The sequence below is a fragment of the Rhea americana genome, unplaced genomic scaffold, assembly GCF_003343005.1.
Source record: "Rhea americana isolate MKP2758 unplaced genomic scaffold, rheAme1 scaffold_97, whole genome shotgun sequence".
In the NCBI taxonomy this organism is placed as follows: domain Eukaryota; kingdom Metazoa; phylum Chordata; class Aves; order Rheiformes; family Rheidae; genus Rhea; species Rhea americana.
Window position 1 is genome coordinate 1,859,525 of NW_028187166.1, and position 27,575 is coordinate 1,887,099.

Below are 27,575 nucleotides of genomic sequence, written 5' to 3' on the forward strand. Positions count from 1 at the left end.
CGCTGCCCATGGTGAGCCGCCGCCGCGCCGCGCCGCACCATGCCGCCGCGCCCGCCCCCGAGAAGATGTTCGAGGGCTGCCGGCGGGCGCGGAGCCTCTGGGGCGGCGTGAGGCTGGAGGTGGCCGGCGAGCGCAGCCCCGTGGTGCTGCACAGCTTCACGCAGCTGGACCCCGACCTGCCCCCGCTGGAGGTGAGCGCTCTGGGGGGGACGGGGGGGGACCCAGCCCGCTGGAGGGTGGGTGCATGCAGCGGCACCACGCATCTCCCCCTAGTTTGGGGGCTCYGCCTCGCTAGCAGCTCGGCCAAATCCAGCCCCGAGCTAGGTAAGGTGGTGGTTGTGGGTAGCTTGGCACACGTGTTGTTGTTTTATTTTATTCGTTAAATAAATAACGTGCCCCTGCTGGGTCTTCYTGCTGCTGTGCCATTAACTGGCGGGCAGGCTGCCAAAGTGGGCTCTCTGTTGGGAGAACCCAAAGAGACGCTTTGCACGAAGACGATCGGGGTGGGGGGGAGAGGCAGGTTGCTAAATCAGAGCCTTGTAATATTTTATTTGTGACTCGGGCTTGCTGCTGGGGGTGGGAGTCGGCTTGGATCCTAGCTGGCTGTAAAGGCAAAAGGCTTGTCCAAGGAAGCCACATAAGCGTCCTCTGGGAAGGTTATGGGCGCTGACAGGACTCTACCGGAGGATGCAAAACGTCTGTGCTCCTCCGGATTCGAGCGTGGCTGGGTCAGTGCCGGACTGGCCTCCCCAGGGTCTCACACTGAGCAGTTGGTTGATGGCAGTTGTGAGTGGAGAAGGGGACACAGGCACCCAGAATACTCTGAGTCAGAGCTGGGATTTTTTTTCCTGGCAATAGATTATCATCCTCTGCATGCCAGGAATGTCATCGGTTCTGAGCAAACATCGTGGTAGGAGTCTCCCAGCTGGAGGAAGGTTTTGGCATTCGGAGATGGTGCTTTCAGGGCAACGTTGAAGTCCTGTGAGCTTCGCTGCGCAGCCGGCAGCGATGCAGGGGTTAACAGCAGCGCAGGGCAGCAAGTCTGGTTTTGTTGGGATTTAGAGCCAGCTGCAGATGTGCTTCTCCACTCTGGCTACTTCTTACTGGAGTGGAGGGGAGGGGAATCACCACTAAAACCTTTTGAGTTACTGCACAGATATCCGGGGAGGGAAGCCAGCATTTAAATGGGTGATGGCTCTTTCTSCCGACGCTAAATGATCTACCCTGTAACCTGCGGTGGTGGAAAGTCTCGGTCAGCCATGGACAGGAAGGAATTATCTCAGGCTGTGGCTGCATTGGTTCGCCTCTGGCTCCACTGGCAGGGGCTCATCAGCTCTGCAGAGAGCTCGTGGAATCGCCATCCAGCTTATCTCCCCCCATCCCTGTCTGCCCCTGCTTCTCTCTCCTGGGGGTGGGCGTACTGACATTGTTTGGAGTACATCATCTGGTTCTTGTTATGTCTGGCAGGAAGTCCAGCCTCTCCATCCCTCGGCGCTCCGGGAGGCTGCCTGGGCCGCGCTTTTGGCAGGGAGAGCAGGAGAGCTGGGGAGGGGAGAGGAAAAGAGCGGGTGATTCAGCTTGCTGCACTCCTCGACCCAAGGGAGAGGGCTGCTGAGCGCACATAAGCCTCTTGGCGCCCTGGCCGCAGGAGGCCCTCGAGTTCGGGATGGGTTTGGCTGCGTCATGGGGCTGCAAAGGCAAAGTTACAGGCACTCGAGGCAGGGAGAGAGCAGCTTTGCATCCCCCACAGTTGGCACTGAGCAAGCCCCTGCTCATCCGAGGGGCCAGCGGAGCAAGGGGTCTGCCCTGTAGACCTCCTGGCCCGGAGTCTTCTCCGTGCCGCAGCACCCTGCCTTCCTTTGATCACGGGGAGAAGCGTGCTGCTTAATGCACGGCCTGTGCGTCAGATTGCTCGGATTCTCTTCCCTACGCTGAATATGTGTCTGCAGACCAGTTACTCCTTTCTCTGCCATCCCTTTGCAAGCATTAGTAAGTCTCCCAAAGGAGACTATGGGTTACTGAACAGCTTGGAGATGCTCTGAAAGCTGCTGACCTCTGGTGTGCTCTCAATTGAGGGCCTCCACATTGCTCATTAGGCCACATCGGTGTTCATTTTGCTCACTGTCAGGCTCACTGAAAGAAAAAAGAAAAAAAAAAACAGAAGAAAAACAAGGCCTGTGTTGTTGTGACAACTGCCCTGGCACCAGCCTCGCATGCTTCTGATCGCAGGGTAAAATTGCTCTGCAAGGTTTACCCTGGACAAAGAAGGCAGATTATTTGAGTAAGAAACCCCCTGTGGCTGGTCAGTGTTTTCTAACCTCCCTTCACAGCCTTGCTCTGAGCACCCCGGGGTGCTAGCTGCAGATCCAGGGCGAGAGCCCGGGGGCTGCCGCCTCCCGCCAGCGCAGCACAAGGCTGTGGCTGCCTCGTCCTTGCTAGCATTCAGCCGTGCGGGTGCTAGTGCCTTCACCAACATCYGTTTCCAAAGGGAGGACTGGGCTAGAAGCAGTTGTGCCTCCTGGCTTGAGCTTGTCCTTTGGGACAGAGCTGTTTTTGGTGGACCTGTGCCAGCTTACGTGGTTGACAGGCTGGTCCCGTAAGGATGAGAGAATCCCTGGAAAGTTGCTCGTCGGGTTATGGGGAATACGTGTCTTGTCCTTGGCCTGCTGGTGCCTGTAGAGCAACCGTTGCTGTATCCCACAGCAACATTACTGATGCCATCTCCAGTGCCTTGGCTCGAGGTGTCTTATAGCCACTTGTCATTAAGGGTTCTTGCATCGAGAGCCCTTCATAATYGCACGATGGTTTTAACAGTGATGAATAGGCTGTTTAAACTAAAATGATTGTCTGAAATGATCGACTGAGCTGCTTTGCAAACCTTTTGCTTTGACCTTTCTGGTTCAAATCCAACTCAAATCAGTGGCAAGTGTCAATTGTTCCTGCCCTGTCTAGCATCCACAAAATGAATTTGGTGGTTCTCTTTCTAGTCCTTGTTGGACTGTATGTAAACACAACTGCAGATGACACAGGCTGAAGCTGTCATGGGACTTGCTGAGCTTCTAGACAAGTGGTCAGGGTTGACGCATATTGAAAAAGTCTGTATTGTTGCTATTCTGGCTGGATTTGTTTTCTGAACAATTAAGAGACTTTCAGTTGCTAAACACATCCTTGAAAGCTTGAATTACTCAGCCCAGATGCTTTGGAGGTCAGTGCTTATTCTTTATAGCTGGGAATGAGGCGAAGGAGGGACAAAGATATCTCTTAAAAGCCATTTTCTTCTAGCTTCCTGTGGTGTGCAGGGAGGAAGATCCTTTTCTCTCAGCATGCTCTCCTCTGCGAGGCACAACGTGATACACCCCTTGCAGTTTGCAAGATGAACATCATCTGTTGGTATTTCTGGGGTGGGGATCTACCTCCTGGCACCCTTCCAGGAGGTTTGGAGCCTGGCCGGGAGGCCGCGAGCAGGCCCAGATGCTGATTGCTGGTGGCTGCTACAGAACGGGAATAACAGGGGTGGGAGGGATGTTTTATGATTATTTGATATCATTTGAGAGAAGCTGGAGAGAGGTTTCTAAATGTGTTTGTGTAAGGATCGTATTACTTGGAGATTACTSTGCTGTTCCATAGGGGTGGGAAACCTTCCGGTGCTGGGATCTTGCAGAGGTTTTAGAGGATTTAGCACCAGCCTGGCAGCCCTGGAAAGTGAAATCTGTTTATTGACAGGCAGAGGGACAACCCCACCCAGGCCACCCACACGCTTGTGCTTTTCTCCTGGGGACTCCCTGCGATGGGGGAGGAAGGAGGTCCTGTACTGGTGTGTGCAGCTCCCYGGTTCAGGCATTTATTCTTCAACCGCCTGGGTGACATTACTGGGCAGGGGGGCAACTAAATGCCATGTCGGGGTTGCCTCTCCGGGGAGCGAGGTGCTCATCATCTGTCTCGGAGCAGCAGCCCCTTTGGGGAAGGGGCTACCCTTTGGTCCTACCTGGCCCGCAGAGAGCCTGTGGCTGGGCCGCGGCGTGCAGCTGGAGTCGCATCACGGGTCTGGTTTGGGTTGTGTCTTACCTAAAGGGAGTTTGCATTTTATTTTGCTGTTGCTAGACTCAGCTGAAGGCCTGACTGCAGTGAGCTGCTGGTGGCTGCCGTCGTGGGACGAGGGATCAGCAGGAGACGGAAGGGGGAGAAAAACCCGGTGTTGGCTTTGCCAAGCCTTCCAGTACCTCTTCTGGGTATCCCAGTAGCTTGGAGGATTTCCGTGCTTCCTTGAGTTGCACAGAGGTGAAGGGAAAGAAATACTGGCTGTTTGGGGCTGGAATGAGCTCAGATTTCCTAGCAAAAGAGCGAAAGGATTGCTGTGCCTGCAGGGACAGCGCCTCACGAGCCCAGCGCTGCCGTTTTGGTGCCGGGGGGCAAACCGAGCTGGAGGGCTGGAGGAGAGCCTGCTTCTCGGGGCCGCCTTGGTTGGTCTAGACGCAGAAAGGGCTCTGCCACCAGCAGCTCCTCCATCACCCTTTCCGGCTCTCTAATTGCCAGTCACTGCGTCCCCTGAGGGCCGTGTAATTGAAGGAGCAGAGAGCTTATTTAGGTCACTCCAGACCGCGTCTGAAGGCTGGGCATCCCCTGTTTGTGCTCTCCCTCGTGCCGTTATCTCAGAGCTGCCGAGTGACTGTTTATCAAGCGGTCGCTTTCCTTTTTATTTAAATATATATTTGCGGGGCTGTTTCAGTTCTCAAATATTTCTCCATCTCCCACGGACCCAGCAAGAGGGGGGAAAAAAATGTCGTTGCTAAGGAACGGGATTTGGATACAATGCTGGCTGAGCCGCGGCGCGGAGGGGGGGGAGTTTTACCAGCAATTTCGGCGGGGGGGGCTGCGGGGAGGGGGAATTCCAGCGCCCGCGCTGGGCGCCCGAGGCCGCGCGTTGCTCCCACGGCACGGCACCTGCAAGGTCCGCGCGCCGGGAGTCGGGATTCGAGGTGCGAACGGAGAGCGCGGTGCAAGGGCTCATCCGCCCCCTCCCCGATCGATTAAACTTGTTTTTCCACTGCTGTTAACGTGCCTGGTGCCTAATTAGACCCAAAGACGGCGTTTGTGGTCAGTCCGAAACGTATGCGTGGTTCGCTGCGGGTGTCCGCGGGACCTTCTTTCCGCRGTGAAAGCGCCTGCGCGCTGGAAGACGAGCCCCGTGCGCACGCCGTGGTGCCCAGCCCGGTACCTGTCCCGCTTGAGCCGCCGAGCTGCCGCCTGGCCGCCTTCCCCTCCAGGTGACTTTGGTCTTACCGCAAATGGCCTCGAAAGGCCGCGGCCGCCCCGCCAGGGCGACGGCGGGGGCCGGTAGRTACGCGACAGCTCAACGTCGGCGGCGGGGATGAAGCACGCGCGGAGGCAGGCGCGTGGCCCGGCAGAGCTCGAGAGTTTGCTTTCCTTACCCCGTCGGTATTTCGATGAGCTGCGTTATCAGAAATAGGCTGGGAGGAGGCAGCTCTCTGCCCCGGGGCGGCTTTTCRGGAGCTTTCTCGCGCCTCGGCAGCGGGTGTCGGCGGCGCCGGAGGCAAGAGCAGAGCCGCCAGACGCCCGGCTGCCTTCTCCGAGCCGACCAGGGAGGAAAAAAAAATTGTTTTGACTTGCAAACGAAGCAGATTGCATAGGAAAGTCATCRGAGGCAACTTTACGGGGAATGCTGAGGCATTATTTTTAGAGCCGCTCTTCTCCCTGCTAACCGCGGCTTTAACGCGCAGCAGCTGAGCCAAAGGCCGCCGCRGAAACCTGGTTTTTGGAGCTGTTGCTACCTGACTTACCAGAACTCCCTCCTGCRTGATGGAGGAAAACCGCCCGACGTTTCCCTGCTCTTTGGCACCTCCACAGAGCCCCAGCCACGGCAGAGCCGGGGGTCTGCCCAGCAGCCATCTCCGCTGGTTAAATGCCGTGCTAGGTTTGGGGTAACTTTGTAGCGTTGGAGCTAGCTCGAGGAAACCAGCTTTTAGCCAAGSGGGATGAAGCGAAGCAGGGGAGCGGCCGGGGCGAGCCCGCGGCGCGGGGAGGAAACGCGGGGGCTGCGTCGCGCTCCTTCGCCGGGTCGCGCCCGGGAGGTCGCCTTGGGCTCGGGGCAAAGCCGGGGCTTCTGCTCGGAGGTGCTTGCCGAAAAGACTCTGCCTCTGGCCCATGGCCGGTGCTGTGGGTCTTTTTAATATTTTGGAATGGGTGTTTGGGTCAAGTTTTAATCGTGCTGCTTGAGATCCCTTCTCTTGCTGCCGCTAGCCGAGCGGGAGGGAACGATGGTCTGCACGTGCCTGCAGGGACTGTCCTGCATTGAAATCCTGATGTCCCCTGTCCCCAAGCCGAGACAGGTGATTGCTACAGGCATTGTTACGCCTTCGTGATCAGCGATCTGTTCCTTAAGTGGTGGGAGAAAATACTGTGACCCCAAAAGTCTGCGCTAAGTGGGGTTACTGGGAAGCTGGAGCAGCTCTGCAGGCAGCTGCCTGCTCCCTCCTCTGCCCCAGCCAGGGTTTTGGCTGGCTTGCCTAGAAATCCCCGTTTGGCTGATGCTGGGACCAGTTGCAGGACCTGCCCCTGCGGGTGTCCCGCTGTCCCCGTGTCCCCGACCCGCGGTTGCTGCAGGTCCGGCCGGGGGGCTGGGCTGGGGGTCCAGACCTCGCTGCTTGGGCTCCCAGGCACTTAACAACAGCTTGATTTTTGTTGTGTTTTGTTTTGTTTTCTCCCCGAAGGTGCCAGTTAAACTTAAGCTCTCACTTGCTTCAGCTGTGGAAATTAGAGCAACTTGGTTCGTTTAGCACCTTGATTGCAGCCCCCCAGGCGTTACCTCTTGACTCCTCTCTCCTTCCCTGCTTGTACAGCACCTAGTGCCTTGTTGGTGCCTATCTAAGTGACGCGGCCRTGGCGAGATTTCCCTGATGGGGAAGCAGAAGCGCTCGCTCCTCCAGCTTCCCGGGGAAGGGAACAGGCCGGGGTGGGGAGGACCCTCCAGGAGGAAACCTCTCGCCCATCGGCGGCCTCCTCGAAGCGCTTGCGGGCGGCGGAAGCCGAGGCGAGAGCCCGGAGCCCTGCAGCTGGGAGGCGGCGGGTGTCAGGAGGAGGCTGGGCCGAGCCGGGCCGAGCCGAGCGCGGCGGCCCGGAAAGCGCGCCGGCGGCAAACGGAGGCGCCCCGGGGGCCGGGGCAGCGGGGACAAAGGCTGTCGTTGATGCCGGCCCGCGCGCAGCCCCCCGCCGCCGGCCCGCGCCGCCCGTTCGCCCCGCTTCGGCTCTCTGCGGGTGCCGGGTCGCAAGCAGACGCAGTTTCGCCCGTGCCAAGCCGAGGGAAGGTGGGACCCGGCGCTTCCCCCCCTCCAGCGGGGACAAGCTGGCACGCTGTCGATACTTTTTAAATTAATTTGTTCAGAGTGACAGGTCGGCTGAAAGCAGGGAGAGGAATGTGGCAGGGGAATATTTATTCAAGGCTGTTTCTCTGAGAATGTAAAGGCTTGATTTTGGGACAGACGAACTAATGAGCTTGCAAATGCTGATGTGTGCAAAGGACGGACATTGCCCCGGTGCAGCAACGAACAAATCTGTGCAGCGTTTGTTTATGCTGAACGCCCCAAACACCCTGGTTAACCTGTGTTAAGCATAACATAAATATTAAGAGTAAGCATCTGAAGTGGGTTTTGAGGTACGTCAGCTCTGAACGCTGGCCCACGCGCTCTCCCTTTCCCAGCGCGTGTCCTGGTTCTTGCTGCAGCAGTGGCAYGCTTGATGGGGGGGCCCTGCTGAAACGGCACCCCAGGGGTGCAAGCGACAGAGCAGTGCTCAATCAGGTAGGCTTGAACAGCAAGCTCTTCGGGACACGGACCCTGGCCGCCTTTGCGTTTGAGCAATACATTATAGGGGTGTTGTACTGCATGTGACTTAGGTGCTACTGTACTCAAAGAAGAAAAAAAGGAGAAAAAAGAAAAAAAAAAGGAAATTTTGATTTCTGCACTTGTGGTATTTCTTACAGATTTTCTGCTCCATCTTAGTGAAAGCTGAGCTGACTTGCAATGAGCCACTCAATCTCGATTTACAGAGCAGTGCGTATTAATTTTTTATACACCAGTTGTCACCAACCGTGTTATTCTGGTTTCACTTCCAGTAATTACCCTCTGGGCTGTAGAGGAGTTTGTAGCAGAGCAATTGCTCTTTAACTGAGGGCCAGCTGCGTCCCTCGTAGACAAGTCCGGTTCTGTGTAGGCGTTGGTGCTGAGCGTGGGTGCTGCAGAAACGTACGCTGAAGTTATCACGAACACGAAGCCAAGAAATGTGGAGCAAGCGCTAGAACTGCTGTGTTGGCTGGATCCCTTTGCCATGAACTTGGAGAGGAAGCAAAACCTGCTGCACACAAGTTTTCTTCTAAACTTGGGGGGCCTGCGAAGGAAGCCCTTCCTGGCACATTCCCTTCCAGGAACCCTCGGGGACATCCTCAGTGGCAGCGCCTTGGGTTGCTGCTTTTTCACTTACGATGCAAAACTCTAGGGGTTTTATATTCTTTATATTCTCTAGTGTGCAGAAAATAGGATTTGGAGTAAAACAGTTATTTTTGGTGTCTCTGGTGCTGTCACTTACAGGTGTTGTTCCCTCTACCCTGAGAAGCCCACCTGACCTCTGCAGCTCCCTTCAAAGTTGGTGGACAGCCAACACTTCTGAAAATCTTTGACTCATGATTTCCAGAGTGTAAAAACAGTGAAAAAGTTTCTCCATGTGATGAGGCTCTTAAATTCCTTCARAAGCAAGCCCAGACCAAATGGGGCGAATTCAGTGTATCTGTCCTGCCTGGTTTCTGGAGCTAAGAGGCTTAGTCCCTAATCCTCGCTGCAGCCACTGACTCACGGCGTGCAAGTCACAGGACTGCTTTGTAACAGCTCCTGGAGCCGCGGCTTTCTCCTTGCGCGGCCGGGAGGGTGGAGGAGGCCCTGTCAGAGGGTTGTCTCCAACCACTCCACGTTACGGGCACGGGAATTGCTGAGCTGGAGCAGACCTGAAGCCTTTCTTGGCYGGTGCTTTGGGAAGGGCAGCCCCAGATGCTGATAAAAGAGGAGTTAAAACCTCGCAAGGGGCAGATGCGGGGTGATGTGCCCCATCCCGGCATGCGGAGGAGCCTGTCGTGCTGGGTGCCGGGTACTGCTGTCCGTTCACCACCTGCGGCAGAGCGAGAGCCGAGCTCAGCGTGTCGGGAAATCCTGGCTGCAGAGCCAAGCAGCTGATGGGTGAGAACAGGCTCAGCTGTCGCCGCTGCCTCGGTAGCCTGGCAAAAACACCCCTGTTTTGCAGCGAATTTAAGTTTAGCTTCTGGCTCTTTTTCTCTTCTTTTCCTGTTTCCCCCTTTGGAGTAATTTTTTAATGGGTCCTTGGAATCGATCCTGCTCTGAAATGGCTCTGAGGTGGGCAGGAAGGAGGGCAGAGGCTGTTGAAAAACCAAAGCAAACGTGTGCGTGTCCGTGTGTGTTCATGTGYGTGTGACTTCTCGGCACTGCCACTGCACACAGGGAGCAGCCGGCCCCGGGGCGGCAGCAGCTCGGCAGTGGTGGAGCCCCCCAAGTCCTGCGCTCCCCAAAAGGAAAATAGTGTGAGATCTGCCCATAACTGGGGTCTGGAAAGTATCGGTCTGGTTCACCTTTGCCTTTCCAAACTGCTTGAGATGCACAGCTGCCTAATTGCCCAACTTTGGGTAATCCCAGGAGACTTTTTCCGGAGCAAGAGAGGAGCGGACGGGGTGATGCCGCCAGGCTGGGCGCTGGGGCCGCTCCACCGCGCCGCTGCTGGGGCTCCTGCCTGGAGGTCCCCACCAGGAAGGGTGTTGTGCTGCATGTGCTTATTTGGGGAGAGTAGGACAGAGGGAACTTCTGCTTTTGTGGTCTTTATCTTGAGTTCACAGAACTGAGGTTGTTTTCCTTTCGCTAGATGGGGGTGGCTTTTTTTTTTTTTTTTCTTTTTCCTGTTTCCTTTTACGTGATGTCGCACATTTTGGTTTACATAAGACACCTCAAAGTTGCTGCTGCGCATTGCCTGGGTTCGGAATTTGCTCTAGTGAAATGAAAGTGCCCTGTGGGCTTGTGCAAGCCTTGGAGGAGGCAGCTCTTGGTGGGGCAGCTTTCTTTCGTTTCTGGAAAGGCCCCTTCAGCCCGTGAGCAGGAAGGCATGGCTTTGAGAAGGGACTTGGAGATCTTAAGGACCAGAGCTGTACTTTCTGTTTCGGGCTTTACCGGCCAGCTTTCATCAAGTCTCTTCAAACTTGTGCAAACACAGAGCTTAAATGAGAAGCTCCTGCTGATCTCACTGAGCCTCGGCTCTGCCTGTTCTTGTTTCTTCGCCAGACTTGGCTTCCCAGCRGATGCGGGTTCCCGGGCTGGGGATGTGCCACGGGCAGGGCTGGCGTCCGGTTTGCTCTCGCAGCTGGCAGCATTGCCACAAGAGGTGGCAGCAGCAGGCCTTAGGAATTGCCATCCCAAAATACTCTATGCTTTGTTATGTGCTAAAAGGTAACAGAGTATCATGAACATCTTAATCTTTCAACCAGCTGTTGTCCAGGGAGCATCGGTAAAAGCACTTTAAGTGGTTCTGTCTTCCATGTGTGCTGAAATTAATACCTTTTTCCAATACCGGTTCGTTATTTTGCGTCTTCGGGGGCCAATGYGCTGACCCAGGGGCACGCGGGACCAGAGCTCTTAAGACCTGGTAATTGTGAGATAATTGTCTGTGCGCGATGCGCAGTGATGTTGTCGTGCTCACATTAATCCTGCGCTTTGCTCCTGTCTTACTAAAACCACCTTAATGACTTGTCTCGAGGCCTTTTTAAAAAGCAGTTTCCTTGCTGATGTTTCGCCGCACTGTTTGGATATTGCATCCTTTTCTCTGCAGCAGAGAGGAGAGGCGAGGGCGGTTTCCCTGCTCTTCGCCTTGCTCCTCCGCGGGTCCCTCCAGCCCTTTCCGCAGGCTTGCAAACCTGGCTAAGGCTTGGAGCTCTTCATTAAACCTCCACGTGAGGACGTGGGGTTCAGCGCTGTGCTGTGTCCTAGCACATTTGCCAGAGAGTAAAAGAGTTTATTGCACGGAGCAGGAATTCCTGCTCCGTGCAGTCACTGGCGCTTTGAAGCGTCGGCCGCGCTCCCCGTTGCTCATGCAGCCCAGGGCTATCTGCAGCTCGCCTAGGCCGGCGCTAAAACCAGGCGAGCCATCTGGTGCRGGCGTCGCGGCTCATATTTCAGGGGCTGAACTCCTGCAGAGTTCACTCACGGCTGCCTTTCCAAGAGCCTCCGCGGCGATGCAGAGTTGCCCCTGAGTTAACCAAACGTAGGTTTTTGTGCCCCTCAAACTGCAGCCCTTCAGGATGGGATTGCATACCGAACTGGAGAAATCGGGGTCAAGTGTTTGTTTTAAATATCCTCCCTCTTTTGCTGCCCATGTAGATATGCTTTGGGTCTCACTTTCTAGGGTGCTGAGTCCCTCCCATATGAGTTYGGGTGGGAGATGTGAACGTCCTAAACGCCAGTGTGCTCGGAGTTGGTGCTTTCATTCAAGCTTTGCTGAATCTTTCTGCAATAGTTAAAGCCCGTGCCAGCTGGCCCCGTCGCAGCCACGCGGCAGCAGAACGCCGACGGGACTGTTCACCTGCACCTCTGCTGCAGCGCCGTGCTCGGTGTTTTAGGTTGAACGGCCAGTGAAGGAGGATTCGTTTGCATGTGGTCAGCCGTGATTGTGCTGGTCGAGGCCTCACTCACGTTCCCTTTGCTTTGGGGTAGAAAACTCCTACAGATAACCGCAGTGGACAGCTAAAAGCGGTAACCATTGCAGCAGTATTTACCAGCACTTGTATGTTGTAGCTCTTTTGAGACCATTTGGAAGACGGTTATCTTCAATTGACTTGCTGGAAGTTGTAGAGGGAAGTGGTGTGAGTGCCAGACCGAGGATTTTAGAGTTCTTGGCTCCTGTTACGTGAATAAACCGTAGTTGGAGGTTCTGTCTCTCCCCCAGTCCTGCTTCCTGTGTCTACTGGTGTGCAAGGAGAAAAACCTGCAAYTGGTGCAGGTGTTGACCTGGGTCTTCATAGTCTCTGTCCTGCTGCTTTTTGCTTCCTTGGTTTATAACCAACATGTGCAGAATGCACAATCAGCATCTCAGAAAAACAGCAGCAGGAAAGAGGAAGCTCMTGCAGAATATAAATAACCAAATTTTAAAAAGTACCAGTGTAGCAGTTCGCCTGGCCCTTGGCATGAGCTTAGCTGAAGACTGCTGGGAAGCTGCGTTCTCTGTGTGTGGTTTGCAAAGGGGGAACTTTGGGGAATATCACACAAGTCAGCAGGAAAAAAATGAATGAATCTGACAGTCTTGAATATAGGAAGGAAATGAGATTTGCTTCTACGCGCATCAGAATTAGGCGTACCCTCTGCATGTGACACAAAACACATGAGTGAAACCCACTGCAGTTATGGCAATACTTTCCACTCTGGTTGCACAGCAACTGCCAGTGATTCATTGATTGATCCTGGGACATTCTGTTCTCTCAATGTGATTTGATTTATTTATTAATTTTAATTGCATCCCAGCAAGCATCAGATTTTTTTTGTTGATGCTTTGTGTCTAGAGTTCACAGCTGCTTAGCCAAATCTCTGTTGAGTTATTCTGTACCAGGGTCTGGTCATGCTGGATCTAGAGGTTTCCTCTAGCCAAAAGCCAGTGTAATGGGAAGCTACAGAGAGGAGAGCTGATTTGTAGGTTACATTATAATTCTAGGCAGAGAGACCAGGAGAGCTGATGTGAAGCCCTGGTCATAGCGATTTCCCTTCTCTATCATGTATGGTCTTGGGCAGTGGGCTTGCATGTCTGAAAAGCATCTACTGCTGTCTGCTGCAGAAAGGCACATAGCTAGGGGGACCAGGGGTCTTGTGGCTGTGGACAAACTGGGAGGAGATTACTTTTCTTTCTTGTTGTTGGAAGTGGTGCCTGCAGTTGGAAGAAAGACACTGTGGCTGAAACAGGATTCAGGCTGGTAGCATCGCTGTAGGTCAGGTGAACTTGAGGCTTTAGCATTGTAGGTGGCTCTCTYCGATGGCTGTGCCAGCCCTCACTGGCACTTACTTTCCAGTAAGGTTTACCTGTGGCAGAGTCAGGAGTGATTCATCTGGCAGAGGAGTGCCTCGTTCCTGTTTGCTTTTGATGGTGAGATGGGGAGACTGAAGGTGCAAGGGGGAGAGAAGCCCAGCTCTCACCTGCCCCTTCCTTTGACAGTGTACCTGGCTTGCCTTCTCCTTGCTGAAGAGTTTAAACCCTGGCTGGTCCCGGGGTTTATGAGAGATGACCGAGCCTGGCACGTTCCTCTGCCTGGGTGCCTTGATGACTTCGTCTCCCCCACGCCGAGGCGATGTTGTGGGTGGGAGCTCTAGAGGACTGCTGGTGTGGGTGGACGTGACACAGGGCCGCGGGGAAGTGGGGAGTTGRCGTGGACTCGGCGRCTYGTTCCTGCCACTTCCAGTGCTYGAGCTGGGTGGTGTCAACCACCGGGGGTCTCAGGGCTGCCAGCCCACCAGTGCCTTGGCCAGCTAAGCTGGGAGGGTGCAGGGCTCAGACTGGCATGATCTCCRGCAGCCTGTCTCATCAGGCCTGGGGATTTTGCTGAGGCAAGAGGRAAATATATTTTCACGTCTCACTGTCTAGGAAGGCCCAAGGGCACGTGATGGTGGTGSGTGAATGGGTTTTCACACTTGAAATCCAGGCCTGTCTGTGCTTGACAGTAAATTTATGCCATAGCTTATCCCAAATTCAAGTGTAGTAGCTATTCCAGGTGTAGACAACCTTAGTCCAGGTAGGATCAGAATAAAGACCAATAGGTGGACTGGTGCAGGCTCCTAGGAGGACTTCTGTCTGTCTTCTGCTGTGTGCTGGTACCTCTGCACTCTCAGTGTCACTCTGGAAGCCAAGACACCAAGGAAAAGATTTTTGATGTTCACAGYGCAGGCAAAGTTAGGAGCCTCACAACTTTTCTCGAGCTTCATCAAGCCAGACTGCTGAACGTTTTGCCAAGCTGGCATGAAATTAAATGAMCAGGTTCAGTCGAATGTGGGGAAGGAGTCCAGTAACCCTGTCCAGAAGATTTCTCCATCTTCATTTTTTACAACCATGAATAAGAGGCCTTTAAAAGTCTCCTGTTCTTTGAGCTCTCTGTGATTCCCTGCCTTAGTTCCATGCTAATAAGAAGCATTTGACTTGAGCACAGTGTAACGATAGCACGCTGATTGCTCCTATGATAATAAAGGATGGTGGTAAAGAGCAGGCTAGATGYGGGCTTGGGTCTGGCAGCTTGGGGCTGTTTGGCACTTTTTGCTCAGTGTCTCCTAGGTTGACCTCTTGAGAGGTGCACCGCAAATGCGAGGACCTGCATCCTCGTCTGRAACTGTGGTGCTGAGGTTAGATGAGCTCTCATGTTCATCGGGAACATCAACCCAATGTGTCTCATTTTGCTCAGCAGCGGGTTCCTGGGGCCGCTGGCAGACCCGGCGTCATGCCCAGAGCTGGGGGGCTGCTCCAGGCTGTGCGCTCGATTCCCCCATGCATCAGGTGCATGGATGCCCAGTGGATCCGTGGGGCAGCCCGCCATCCTGCTTGGTTCAAGGTGAAACGTGGGGGCCGAGGGAAGCGGGGAGCAGCATGGGACTGGGCTGCCGGCGAGACGTGGGCTGTTGGTTGATCGTTGCCACTCTGCAGTGATTTCTGGAAGCATCAGGCAGTGGGAAGGCCATGGGCTCTCCCGCTCCCCGGCGGGCAGTGTGTGCACGCGGGAGGGACCTGGCGCCGAACCTCAGCGCGGGGTAAACCCTCCCCCGGCTTAACCCGCTTACCGCCTTCTCAGGCATTTTCCCCGTGTGGCGAGCAGTGTTTTTTTGCAGCGCGTTTCACAGCCTCCCACCGTTTGGTGTGGGGGGTGGCGGGAGGGGGAGATCCCCGCCACGATTGAAAGGATCTGGTTAAATCCTCTTAGCCAGAGAGCCCTGAGTCAGCAGCACGCTGGGAGGGGGCTGGGCGTTGCAGCGGGGAGGAAAACCGAGCTGTCCTCGCTGGGCTGGAGCCGCTGCTAAGGACCATGCTGGGGGTCCGGGCCGGGGGGGGACGGAGGCAGGAGAGCAGCTGGCGAAGCAGCCCGGGCTCCTGCCTCGGGATCTGCCGTGAGAAGGATCCCCTCTTTCCTAACCAGGTTTTTAGGAAGTCTCCATCCTGCCGGAAGCAGAAAGCTGGGCTCCGTGGCCAGGGCGGGCTGTGGCCTCCCTCCGACGGCGCGTGCCTGGAGGTGCCGTCCCTGGGCGGRCGCAGGGACCTGCCTGCCCGTGTCCCGGGGTTTTCCCCTGCATTCGAGCTTCCCCACCTCAAGYTTGTCCCTCAGGGATCGGCCATGGCTACCTGATGCCTGCAGGCAGCTTGGTTTCGTGGTTATTATTTATTGCATAAGGTGTGATTAGGCCGCAAGCGCCGAGGTGCTCAGCTGCCGCAGGGGCAGATTACCAGGATTACTGTCAGCCCCAGGGTGCGGTGTCACCTATGGGGAAGGGCAGAGGCTTAGAGAGGGGAAAGCAGGTGGAGGTAGGGACGATGTGTCCGCGGCTCGGGGCACAGCCCCGGGCTGCTTTGCAGAAGGGCCGTGACCCCCTGAGTTGGGGGGAGCGAAGGAGACCCAGAGCGGCTTGCAAGGGGCACAGAGCCGTGAATTGGGAGCTTTGCCCTCTGTGCAGGTCCAGGCTGGCCAGAAGGACTGATGCCACCTGGTTTGTGTGTCTGAAGGGGTGAACGAACCCCTCTGCCTCCTGGCTGTCCCCTGCAGTTTTCCGGGATGTCTCATCCGGGCCCACATGTGTATCTCTGTCACGTTTTGTCCTCCTTATCTCATGGTGTGCCTCGTTGTCCCATGCAGAGCTCCACACAGGAGATCGGAGAAGAGCTGGAGGATGGTGTGATCTACAGCATATCGCTCCGGAAAGTGCAGCTCCATCACACGGCCAACAAAGGACAGCGCTGGCTCGGGGTAAGCGGGGCTCAGCCTGCCTCCCTTCGCGATCCGCCTCATCCACGTGCCATTTCCAGACTTTTCACTGCCAGAGACGYGGTGACCTGATGTACAAGCTTGCACGAGTCAATACAAGCCCACGCCCTGCCCCTCTCCCCCAGGCGCTGTTCATGCTGAGAGAAGGGTTGAGAGTTAGTCCCTTTTCTGTTTGTCCCTCTCGCTGCTGCTCAACAGCCTGTTTTGGCCAGGAGTCTTACCACGAGTCTTCCCACAGCTCGTATTCGCAGACAAAGCTGCTCCCCGCGGCTGTGCTGGGCTCGGACAGACCCAAGCTGTGCGCGCGGGGACATGAGGGGACCGTGCAGGGCACCGTTATTTCCATCTGCCCAACTGCATCACGTTGCAGCCGCTCGGCTGCACAGCCAAGGACCCTGCCCCGGGCCTGGCTGTAACCCAGCTGTCTGCAGGCAGACACGGAGCAGAGGTGAYGTGAGATGTGGCCGCTCGGGTTCACGAGGAGTGCAAGGAGGAGGTGATCATGCGGGTTACAGATCTCCTCTGCCCTTCCGCACATTCTTCATTTTTTTTCCCCTCCTGCATTTTTTTTTTTTTTGCCCCTTCTTTCTCCTGCATTTCCTGAGCTGAAGGATTATTTGCACTGGGCAAGCCAGGAGCCAGGGCTAAGAGGGAGCTGATGTTCTCCCTACCAGAGACCCACATAGATAGACAGGGTAAGTTTAGCCCCTTTTCAGTACAAAAATTGACTTGTAAATAGAAAGAAGTCAGAGCACGGTGCAGCAGATCAGGTCTTTCCTCCTTCTTGAAGGAGGAGGAACATTGCCTGCCCTCACTTGAGCTTCAGTTTCTGTTTGAAGTGGGGATTTACCCCATAGTACAGGGGTGTCGGGAAGGGTCATGCTATGGACAAAGCATATCTCCCAGCTGCTAGAGCATCTGTGCTCCTGCCAGTACTGCTTCTGCCTTGTTGAGGTTACCAAGCAGAAGTACAGTGCCTGCAGATGCTGGGAAATGGGTTTCAGCAACACTGAGGACTTTCCTGGGACTTCCCAAGTGCTCAAGTCTTCTGCGCTGAGTTGCTGATTGTCTCTCATCCGAGGGGACCTGGCYTCCCTTTCAGCCAACTCTCTGCTTGTGATCCCTTGTGGCAGAGCAGCACCAGGCATGTCACGAGAGCCCTAGGTGTTGTGGGGCTGATCATGGTCTCACCTGGAGGAAGGCTCCGAGCCTAGATCCAAATGGCTGCAGGCTAAGCTGGTGGGGCAGTATTGCGCTAGTGCACGTCTGTCTTCATCCAGCCTACTGACTTCTGCTCCTGTCCTGCCAGTTTGAGAACGAGTCTGCCTTAAACCTGTACGAGACGTGTAAGGTGCGAACGATAAAAGCTGGGACCTTGGAGAAGCTGGTGGAGTACCTGGTCTCGGCCTTCAAGGGCAATGACTCCACTTACGTCACCATCTTTCTGTGCACTTACCGGGCCTTCGCCACCACCAAGCAAGTACTGGACCTGCTGCTCAACAGGTGAGGCTGGCCCTTGCCCCCTTGGCAGGGGAGCAGGCTTTTGCTGCTGTCAAACCATGGGTCTTTGCCTGAATGGGATCTATCCCTTCTCTCTYAGCCCCACCAACATAAAGATTTTARGTCCCCTGGGAAAGAGCTCTGCCTGAGCTTTCCTTGCTATTTTTTGTCATGCCATCTGCGATCCGAGCTGTCTTGCTCCCTCCCCGTCTACTCCACATGCTTCATCTCCTTTTGCATTCCTACCCAGTGCRTCTATCCATCCTGAGTACTGGGACATTGTTGGTGGGAGCACAGAGCCGGGGCACGTCTCCTGCTGTGGCAGCCTAGGGGGAGCAGGACAGCATTGGGGAGGTTCATCCTGAGCCCCTGCCAGAGCTGGTGGGTGATATGGAGGGGCAAGACCTGGAGTTGAGAGGCAGCGGACTTGAACACTCACTGTCTCCTCATTGCACTCCCACCAGATACGGCAAACTCCATGTGCAGGCGAATGGGGACCACGCCAGGCATGCTGTGGACGAGAGGATGGAGCTGAAGAAGTGAGTARGACCTCGCTGTGGGTGTGGGCTGCGTCTGTTTCTCCTGGATTGCGGTGGCTTGAGTGGAGCCTTCTTTGGAAGGCAAAAACCTTGCATAAGCTGGAGACAGGCTTCTTGCTGTGAGGTCAGGACTCAGAGTCTGGAAGTGGAGAGGACACTGAAATGAGTTGCCGAGACTTGATCCAGTTCCCAGCTGAGGCCCCTGGGCTGGGAGGGTTTCCAGAACGGAGAAGTCGAGCCTAGCTTCTTGTTTTAAGCACCGTGCCACGTTTCCTCTCCTATCTAATCTTTTCTTGGGACTGGCTGGGCTGTTTGCCCTAGGGCAGCAAGTTAGAGATAGGTGGCTGTGGTGATAGTTCTTTAGTTGTATGACCRCATATGTTGTCCTGCGCTCCTGGTCCCCAGGGTGCATGGGTACATGCAGTTTCCAAGTGACCCCCACCTCTCACCTAAGCCTGTCCATGCTCCCCTCTCTCCCTGCAGCACCATTTCCTCCATCCTGGGTGCCTGGCTCGACCAGTACTCTGAGGACTTCCGCAAGCCCCCAGACTTTGCCTGCCTCAAGCAGCTCATCTCCTATGTGCGCCACAACATYCCCGGCTCAGATCTGGAGCGCCGAGCCCGCATCCTACTGGCCCAGTTTCAGCAGCARGAACACAGCGAGACTGAGGCAGAAGGTGGGGGGCTGTTCCCCACTCACCGTGGACCATTTGGGGCTGCCTGTGGGGAGAGTGGTAGGTGTTGGCGATGAGGGTCTCCAGACCCTCAGGTCTCATCATGTATCTAAAGCCACTTAAACCCTAACTACAACTACATGGGGATACATGGGGAAGTTAATCCAAGTGAACTAGAAGTGAGATGTCTAAATAGATTAGCTAATCTGCGTTTAATCCTCTGCAGACACTTGCATCCAGAATTAACATGACTATACTTTCACCTGAGCCTAGTTTCTTGAGATGGGAAACCAGAGTGGAATCAAAAGCGCTTGAGCCTGGGATGTGGGTGTCTGCAGGGGGCTAGTGTGAGCCTCGACATGAGGGTCTGGGGGCTGGTGTCAGCCGCCATACGGTGTGAGGGCCTGGGCTTGCAGCAGCGCTCTGGCGCTCAGCTTTGTACCGTGTCTCACACAGCTGTGGACCATGGTGGCTGCACGTTCCAGCTGGTGGAGGAGAACGGGCTCGGGGAGGGGAAGTCGGACTTCCTCTCCTTCTCTCCAGAAATGGTGGCAGAGCAGTTCACGCTGATGGACGCTGTGAGTATTCGTTCGACAGCTGACTCATTGGCTGCTGCGTGCTGGGGCGCAGTGCTCTGCCCACCTGCTGTCTGGGCACAGACCTTTCGTTGTCTCTTCCCTTGCTCCTCGCTGTGCCTTTTCCTGCTTGTCTGCTCTCATTCCAGAGATCTCAGAGACCCATCTCCATCCCTTTGTCTTCCAGGAGCTGTTTAAGAAAGTGGTGCCTTACCACTGCCTGGGCTGCATCTGGTCCCAGCGAGACAAGAAAGGCAAAGAGCATCTGGCACCCACCATCCGTGCCACCGTCTCACAGTTCAACAGCGTGGCCAACTGCGTCATCGCCACGTGTCTCGGAGACCGATCGCTGAAGCCGCAGCAGAGGGCRAAAGTAGTGGAGCGGTGGATTGAAGTGGCTCGGGTAGGACTGCTCTCCGTCCYCACTGGCCTCCCACCTCGACCCCGTGCTGGGGTCTGCAGCACACAAGTCCCAGCAAGTGCCTTGAGTCTGTCTCCTGAAAGACAGCTCTGTGCAGGGGCATCCAAGTAGGGGTATGCTGCCCTTGAAAAAACAGYTTACAGGAAGGTTTGAAGTGTCACGTGATGTAGATTGGTGCAGGGCTGACTGTATTGCTTTAACACTGGGTCCTGCCGTCCCCTTGTCTGCCCCCAGGAGTGCCGCATCCTGAAGAACTTCTCCTCCCTCCGAGCCATCCTCTCAGCTCTGCAGTGTAATGCAGTTCACCGGCTAAAGAAGACCTGGGATGAGGTCCTCCGGTAAGCAGCACCTGCTGTGACGTTTCGAGGGAAAGGCTGCTGCCCCAGTGTTTCACTCTTTGTGAGGGGGGCTGATGCCGTAGGGTTGTGCTATAGCTGTGTCCCTTGAATGCATAGATGGGATCATCTCCTTGGTTCTGGCATCACCTCTTGGAGTGCGTCCAAATCCCAGGAACCAGCTTAACATGTCAGGGATCTAAGGAGGGTGAGGAAATAAAAGCAGCATTACTGCCTCCTCCCTTCCATGCGAAACACCCCTGGGATATCCCTCAAAGAGCCAGGCCCCCCTAGAGCTGCACGCGTTGACGGGGAGCACTTGGATGAGGGGTGGAGAGCTCCCAGCTGCACGGTGCTGTCGTTGCTCATTTGCCCCTTGGTCTCTCCCTGCGCAGAGAGAGCTTCCGCACTTTCCACGAGCTGTCAGAAATCTTCTCCGATGAGAACAACCACTCTCTGAGCCGGGAACTCCTCATTAAGGTATGGGGAAGCGGGCGCCCACCTCCCACGTTGCTGTGTCTCTGCCGAGGAGTTTACGCTGATGCTGGCAGAATTTCCTGCCTCGCTACCCCTCTGGCAGCGCCGCCGCGGTTGAGTCGTCAGCACGCAGGCAGGACACGCYGAATCTCGGGAGCAGGCGGTGCATTTGGTGCCGGCATTTGCTGTGGGCGCAGGAGGGTCCTGTGCGACCTCCCGAGCCCGCTCCGCGTATCGGCGCGGCGGTGCGCGTGCGGGGCGGCACGGGGCTGCGCGCGGTCCGCAGAGGAACTGCTGCCAAAAAAGCAGCTTGCTCGCTCGGCTCTGCCTGCGCGAATCCCGGCCGGGCCTGATCCTGCCTCCGCTTGCGTTCGTGTGACCTCAGCGTTGGGAGGGACTCRACGCGCGGCAGCAGTTCAAACCTCTGTGGGGCCCGTGGAGCGCGCCGGCTCTCGGGGACTCCTGAATCAGCCAGGGCAGCTTGTGTGCTGGCTTCAGAGGAGGCTGAGCTTCCTGCTTCTCCACCCAAAGTAATTTAGCAGGTAGAGATAAGCCATTGGATACAATCCCCTGCGCCAGATGCCAGCTTCTCCCCAGAGGCAGCCGCGTTTTAACAGCCCGGTGCAAAGGGCAGCTCTCTTGGGCGTCCTCCCCGTTTCAGGGGGGGGTTGCGGAGGTCGTGGCAGGCGGCTGCGGGAAAACCCGTTCCCCACGGGGCCTTCCTCGGCGCTGCAGCCCAGCTCCCGTTTGGGGCCTGAGATCCCTGAGKCCGGAAGGGAACAAAGCATCCCATTGAGGAGCTGTTTACGCGCGGAGCCGGGAGCGGGAGCTGCGCTTCCGTTCGCGCGGGCTGTCCTCCCCGGCTGCCGCGAACAGGCTCCGCTTTGATTTCCTCCCCTGCCCCTTGTCTGCAAGGGAAGTTGTACCAATAAAAGTGGGTGTGAATTTCAGCTAATCTGTCAGTGCAGCTTCCYCCTGTGGATGTTTGTTATCTTTTGTCAAATGATCTTTTTTCCTAGTTCAACTCTGTGTTGTCYTGTAAGGTGATTTCGTGGCAATCTGTGGCTCTCTGAGTGTTTTTTTTCCTGAGGTTTTGAGCTCTTACAAAAGAGAAAAGTTCTTATAGAATGAAAGAAAAAGCTCTTACAAAATGAGGCAGTGTCTTATCTCTGTTTTACTGAYCAGGAAACCTAGGCAGGGAGATAAAATAGTGCCGGGACCTCGCTAGCAGGGCAGGGTGGCACCCTGCCCTTCGCAGGCGGCACGGTGCCAGCCCGACGCGCGGGGCTGCGGCGGGGGAGCCCTGCTCCGGCGGGAGCTGCTGGGCGGGYGTCCCCCCCGCGCTGACCCCCGCCTCTCCCCGCCATCCAGGAGGGCACGTCCAAGTTCGCCACCTTGGAGATCAACCCAAAGAGGGCTCAGAAGCGGCAGCAGCAGCAGCGAGAGATGGTGAGTCGGGCACAGCAGGGCTCCGCGCTCGCTCCCCGCTGGCTGCCGGCACCGGTCGGGCTCTGCGCTGACCCGGGTTGTCCCTTGCTGTCCCCGCAGGGTGTGATGCAGGGCACCATTCCCTACCTCGGCACCTTCCTCACAGACCTGGTGATGCTTGACACTGCCATGAAAGACTTCCTCGACGTACGTACCACCCTATATACCCTCTTCCTCCTCGTCTTCCTCCTCGCAGCCATCCCCAGAGCCTGGGGTGACATACAAAGGGCTGCATCCCTGTGCGTCCTCCATGCGACGCCACACCTCCCTCTGAGCGTCCTCCATGCGTACATCCTCCATGCCTACGTCCTCCGTGCGCCGGCCGTGGCGATGGCCCGCTCTCGCACTGCCCCTTGGTGGGGATGGCTCGCACTGCAGTGGCAGCAAGCCAGGCAGGCAGAGGGATATGGACAATTTTCCTTTTTGTGCTTCACACTGATGTCCAACTCTCTTTTTCAGGGAGGGCTGATCAACTTTGAGAAGAGAAGGAAGGTGAGAGCTTTCCACTGATGACCCTATGGCTGCGGGGAGGGGAGGAGGCTGATTTTGTGCAAGCCTGGGCTATGCATGGCATCCCTTTGGGGGTGATGATCCCTTTTTTGCCTTTGCTGTCACACTCTTTATTTTGTGAGGGGAGATGCTGGTCGGTCATTCATAGGCATTTCCACGCGTGGGGCTGGGCTGTCTGAGGAGAGGGCTGAGGCTGGCACCGGGCAAGCAGAGCAGGTCTCACCACCTCCACTTCTGGCAGGAGTTCGAAGTCATCGCCCAGATCAAGCTGCTTCAGTCGGCCTGCAACAACTACAGCTTCACGCAGGAGGACCATTTCGTGGACTGGTTCCACGGCCTGGAGCGGCTGAGCGAGGCTGAGAGGTGAGCGGGAGGCAGCGCGTCTTGTCTCCTTCGGCTGCTGAAGAACAGCTTCCTCATCCTCACCGCCTCGCCAGCGCGGTGCTAGCCGCGTCGGCGGGGAGCGCGACGAGCTGAATCCCTGTTCTGTCCCCTCCCAGCTACGGGCTGTCGTGCGAGATCGAGCCGCTGTCGGAGTCGGCCAGCAACACGTTGAAGGCAAAGAAGAACACGGGCATCATCAAGCGATGGAGCGAGTGAGTGTGCTTGCGCTCGGCCGACACGGGGCGGGAGCCCCTACGGCCCGTGGGGAGCCTCCGGTTGCGTGTCGCAGGGCACGAAGGTGGCCGCTTAGCRGGGTCTTGCTCTCCTCCCTCCTCACGCCGCCCGCGTCCTTCCCTCTCTCCTGGCAGCCGGCAGCCGCCAAGCGCCGAGCCCTGCACCAGCGGCAGCTCCCACTCGAAGTCCTTCGACCAGCTCAAGTGCGGGCAGTACTTGTGCAGCGGGGACGCCAYCGACTCGGTGAGCGTCACGTCCGCCGGCTCCAGCAGCTCTGACGTGGAGGAGATCAACATCACCTTCATCCCCGAGTCCCCCGACTGCCAAGAGAAGAAGGTACGGGGCAGCCCGCAGGGCCCGGCCCGCGCCCCGGGCGTCAGCAGGCAGGTGCGCCCATCGCGCGGGGACGGCCCCTGCGGCTGGGGCCGGGGGGAGAGCGGGAGGGGGGCCCGCGGGGCTGCTTCCCGCTCGCTGTGGCTCGGGAGGCCCCTGGGTTTCCCTTGGAGCCGCAGGGCTCCTGCGTCTCCCCTCGGTCCCCCGCTGTCACGGGTCAGTGAGCTCCTCTGACCTCCCTCCCCAGYGCCCGTACGCCCCGTCTGCGGCTGACGGAGGAGCTAAACCCACCGTGTCCTCTCCGTTCCCTCTCCTCCCTGCCCCCCAGTTCTGGGAATCCACCTCTCTCTCCTCCCTGGACACATCGGGGATCGGCTCAGGCTCCAGCAGTGCCTCATCCTCTTCTGTCTCCTCCACGCCGGTGACGGCCTCCCGCACCCACAAGCGCTCGGTCTCCGGCATCTCCAGCTACTCATCCCTCTCGCTGCCCCTCTACAACCAGCAGGTCGACGACTGCTGCATCATCCGCGTCAGCCTGGCYGTGGACAACGGCAACATGTACAAGAGCATCCTGGTTAGCACGGGGCACCGGGCGGCCCTCCGGGCACGCGGGGAGGAGGCGCTGGTGGGGCTCCCTGCGCGAGGCCGCCGTCGGGAYGCGGGGAGGGCTGGGACCGCTGCCGGGTTAAGGAACGCTCTGCTCTTGCAGGTAACGAGCCAAGATAAGACCCCGGTCGTTATTCGCAAGGCCATGGCCAAACACAACTTGGATGGGGACCGGCCTGAAGACTACGAGCTTGTCCAGATCATCTCGGAGGAGAGAGGTGGGTGTTGGGGCGCAGGGGGCTCTCCTGGCCCAGGCTCCATCCCCATCTGGAGCGGGGGGAGCGCTGGGGCTGGGAGAGGGTGGCGGATGATGGATCCTGGTGCCTGGGGGTGGCCCCGGGCCAGCTCTGGGCCCCTCTCGGGATGAGGGCGCCTGGCTGATCCCTACCCTTGGTCACTTCCAGAGCTGAAAATCCCCGACAACGCCAAYGTCTTCTACGCCATGAACTCGGCCGCCAACTACGACTTCGTGCTCAAGAAGAGGGGCTTCTCCAAGGGGGTGAAGATCAAGCACGGCTCCAGCTCCACCCTGCCCCGGATGAAGCAGAAGGGCCTGAAGATCGCCAAAGGCATCTTCTAGCCGCAGCCCCGCTGCCACCCCTCACCGACGGGGCCTTGGGGGGGGCCGGCTGCTCCGGGGCCGCCTTGGCGCCGCCCGGCACGGCGAGAGGAGCCGCCCCGGCCCGCGGGACGCGGCAACGCGCCCCCCTTCCAGGGAGCCTCCGAGGCCTGGGGCGCCCGGCCGCCCRCGGCGGCCTCTCCCCGCACGAGCTCCCGTTTCAATCAGGTCTTTTTTTTTTTTTTTTTTCCTACACAGGAAAGGCGGCAGGGGGATATTTCTTGTGGTTTTGATATTTTTTTTTGTTGTTGTTGTTGTCTTTTTTTCTTTTTTCCCCTGTTCCTTTTTTAATCTCTCCATCCACGGTGCGACACTCGTCCAGCCGCCGGCCTGCCCCGAGCTGGATCCCGCCTCTCTGCCGTAGGTGCCTTGTGTCCGCGCGAGCCGAACGGCGACTCGCAGAGGGGCCGTCGGCYGCGAGCTGGCGCGGGGCCGTCCGCGGGAGGAGGGCTCCCCGTCCCGCCTTTGCCGGCTCCCGGGGCGCTTTTACCTCCGGATCCTTCCCCCCTGCCGCCCTGGGAGAAGCCCCTGGAGCTGGGGGGCGGAGAAGGGGGGGCGCAAGCCGGGAAGGACGCGGCCAGGTCGCCGGTGGCGGTGAGCCCCGTGGAGGGAGTCCTCGAGACGGTCTTGCAGGACCCGCGTTCAAACCTGCACCAAAGATCAAACGCCGGCGGCTCCCCGGCGGGCTGAGCGCCGTCTCCGCTGAGCGAGGAGAAGCCCCTTTCTGTCCGGACTTGCGGAAAAAGGGACCTCGCGGGGCCGCTCCGCCGCCGGCCCCCCTCACCCGACCCGCAGGAAGTGCCACCCCCGCACTGGGCTTTAACGAGACTCTTCCAAACACTGAACATGGAAGAAGCAGCGATTAGATTTTTTTGGGGGGAGGGGATGGGGAAGAGGGGGGGTATAAAAAAAGTTTACTTTTTTTTTTTTTTGGCTTTTTTTTTTTGTTGTAAATAGAAGAGACAATTGTACATTTTACTAACCCAGCCTTCTCCTGCCCCGCAGTCCCTCTCCTTCCCCTTCCTTGTATTTAAAGCCGCCGGGAGGGACGTTTGTAGCAGCTGGGTCCTCCTGCCGCGCGCGGGGGCACCGGCCCCTCCGCCCTCCCCTTCTCCCTCCTTCCTTCACCACTAACAGCTCGAGCAGGGYGCGGAGCTGCTTACGTTTTAACCACTGTCAAAAACACTAACCAAAGGGGGACTGTTTCTGTTCCTGGACCTGCTGATGACTCCGTCTCTTGTTTAAACACTTCCTTCCAGAGCATCTTTTTTATTATTATTTTTTTTTCCTCCTCCCCGTTTCTTGCGCGTGTGTCCGTGCTGGTGTAACGCGGTCCAGGAGACCGGGCGGCACACGTTTGAGACGGCCGCCGTCGGGGCCGGGGGAGGGAGAGAGAGCGCGCCGGGCCCTGCGGCCGCGCATCGCCGGGGCCCGCGCTGCGCATGACGGGGGGCCGGCGCCTCCCTGACGCCGCGGCACCGAGCTCGCCCCGCTCCCGCCGACCTTCGCCTCCTCTCCGCGGGCCGCCSCCGCGGAGGCAGAAAGTGCCTGAGGTAAGATCCCCGCTCCAGGGCCGCCCCGGCCCGGCCCGCGCCCCGGGGGATTTTGTAACGCCGCGACGAAGGGGGCGCGCTGCCCGGTGCGCGACTTGTACACTGCAATGTAATTAGTCTTTGCAATAAAACGCCGATGCTCACGCGGCCCCCGCCGCCCCGGCGGGGTGGCTGTTGTCGTCCTTTGCCGGTTGCAGGACGGACCCGGCTGTGCCGCTCGGGTCCCCGTGGAGGTGGCAGCAGCTCRAGGGCAACCTGGCCTTGGGGCGTTGGCCAGCTCTGCAGAGCTGAGTTCTGTTTTGTGTTTAACGATTTCAGTGTGCCTGATTTCAGGCAACCCTGTTCTGCTGAATCTGTGAGTTGGTGGAGCTTGCACGTTTTCTGGTAGCAGTTAGTCTGATTTTACTCTGATACAAGCAGCGGTTTTAAGAGCACCTGTAACAGCTTCTCCTATGATCTGGAGACAGAGCTGTGCTGTGGTTTGAAGCATTGCACCTCCAGCACTCAGTGCTCATTTCTTACAAGCGGTTGGCATCTGCCTTTTTTATAAATGCACAAGGACTTTGGTGGAGATTGCTTGTAAGTTCTTGAGATTCTTGAGCTCTACTGTGTAGATGGGGTCTGATGATAGCAGTTTTCTGCCCAGGAAAAATTTAAACATTCATGTCCCTGCAGGCTTCCAGGGCAGAGTAATATAGAAGGCAATGGAGAAGTAAGTGAATATTGGCATAAGTGACACTGTTTTCTCTTGTTGACAAGAGTAATAGGTTAGAATCCTCAGAAAATTGGAAAATCATAGTTTCCTAGGAAGAGCCAGAAAATTTTTTAAAAGGTTCTGGATCTGGCTCTTGAAAATACCTGCAGTGGTGCTAGAAAATTACTGGGATAGTTCTAGATCCACAAATCATTTGAAAACACTGGAAAATACCTGAAAGGGTACAATATACARGAATCTCTAGACAGTACCAGGAGTTTTTCTAACAAAAGAACTGGCGTAATGCCTAGAGAACACCCAGAAGATTGCTAGAAAGTTTTAAGATCCAGTTCTTCCTTGAAAGCTCAGAGGAAAGACCTGCAACAGCATTAGGAAAATTCCTCAAAAGGCTAGAAATCCAGGAATTCCTAGAAAGCACTTGAAAAACTCTGAAGGAGGTTTTTGGGCCCAAAACACCTGCATAACAAAGGGAGAAATTCCTAGAAAACATGGAGTAAACTTCCAAGAAAGCGCAGGAAAAATACCCTGACATAGACATGGAGAAGCTGGAATGAC

At 56.8% G+C, this 27,575-nt stretch overlaps 1 protein-coding gene across 6 annotated transcripts in view; it reads left to right on the top strand.

The window, feature by feature from the left end:
* RALGDS (ral guanine nucleotide dissociation stimulator) overlaps nt 1–26,448 on the top strand; it is a 46,968-nt gene extending 20,520 nt beyond the window's left edge. For 2 of the 6 annotated variants that reach the window (XM_085325311.1, XM_085325310.1), the window contains exons 2-18: nt 15,929–16,039; nt 17,367–17,560; nt 18,022–18,096; nt 18,580–18,830; nt 19,227–19,348; nt 19,533–19,748; nt 20,001–20,104; nt 20,497–20,581; nt 21,950–22,027; nt 22,127–22,213; nt 22,526–22,558; nt 22,818–22,939; nt 23,077–23,172; nt 23,329–23,581; nt 23,856–24,101; nt 24,237–24,351; nt 24,538–26,448. In XM_085325311.1, the coding sequence (XP_085181437.1) occupies nt 15,929–16,039; nt 17,367–17,560; nt 18,022–18,096; nt 18,580–18,830; nt 19,227–19,348; nt 19,533–19,748; nt 20,001–20,104; nt 20,497–20,581; nt 21,950–22,027; nt 22,127–22,213; nt 22,526–22,558; nt 22,818–22,939; nt 23,077–23,172; nt 23,329–23,581; nt 23,856–24,101; nt 24,237–24,351; nt 24,538–24,713 (2,364 nt within the window). In that variant the 3' untranslated portion in view covers nt 24,714–26,448. Of the gene's footprint in view, nt 1–6; nt 192–15,928; nt 16,040–17,366; nt 17,561–18,021; nt 18,097–18,579; nt 18,831–19,226; nt 19,349–19,532; nt 19,749–20,000; nt 20,105–20,496; nt 20,582–21,949; nt 22,028–22,126; nt 22,214–22,525; nt 22,559–22,817; nt 22,940–23,076; nt 23,173–23,328; nt 23,582–23,774; nt 24,102–24,236; nt 24,352–24,537 lie in introns of those variants that run through there. The other 4 variants (XM_085325307.1, XM_085325309.1, XM_085325306.1 and 1 more) reach the window with 4 other exon arrangements.
* Nucleotides 26,449–27,575: the final 1,127 nt, after the last annotated feature.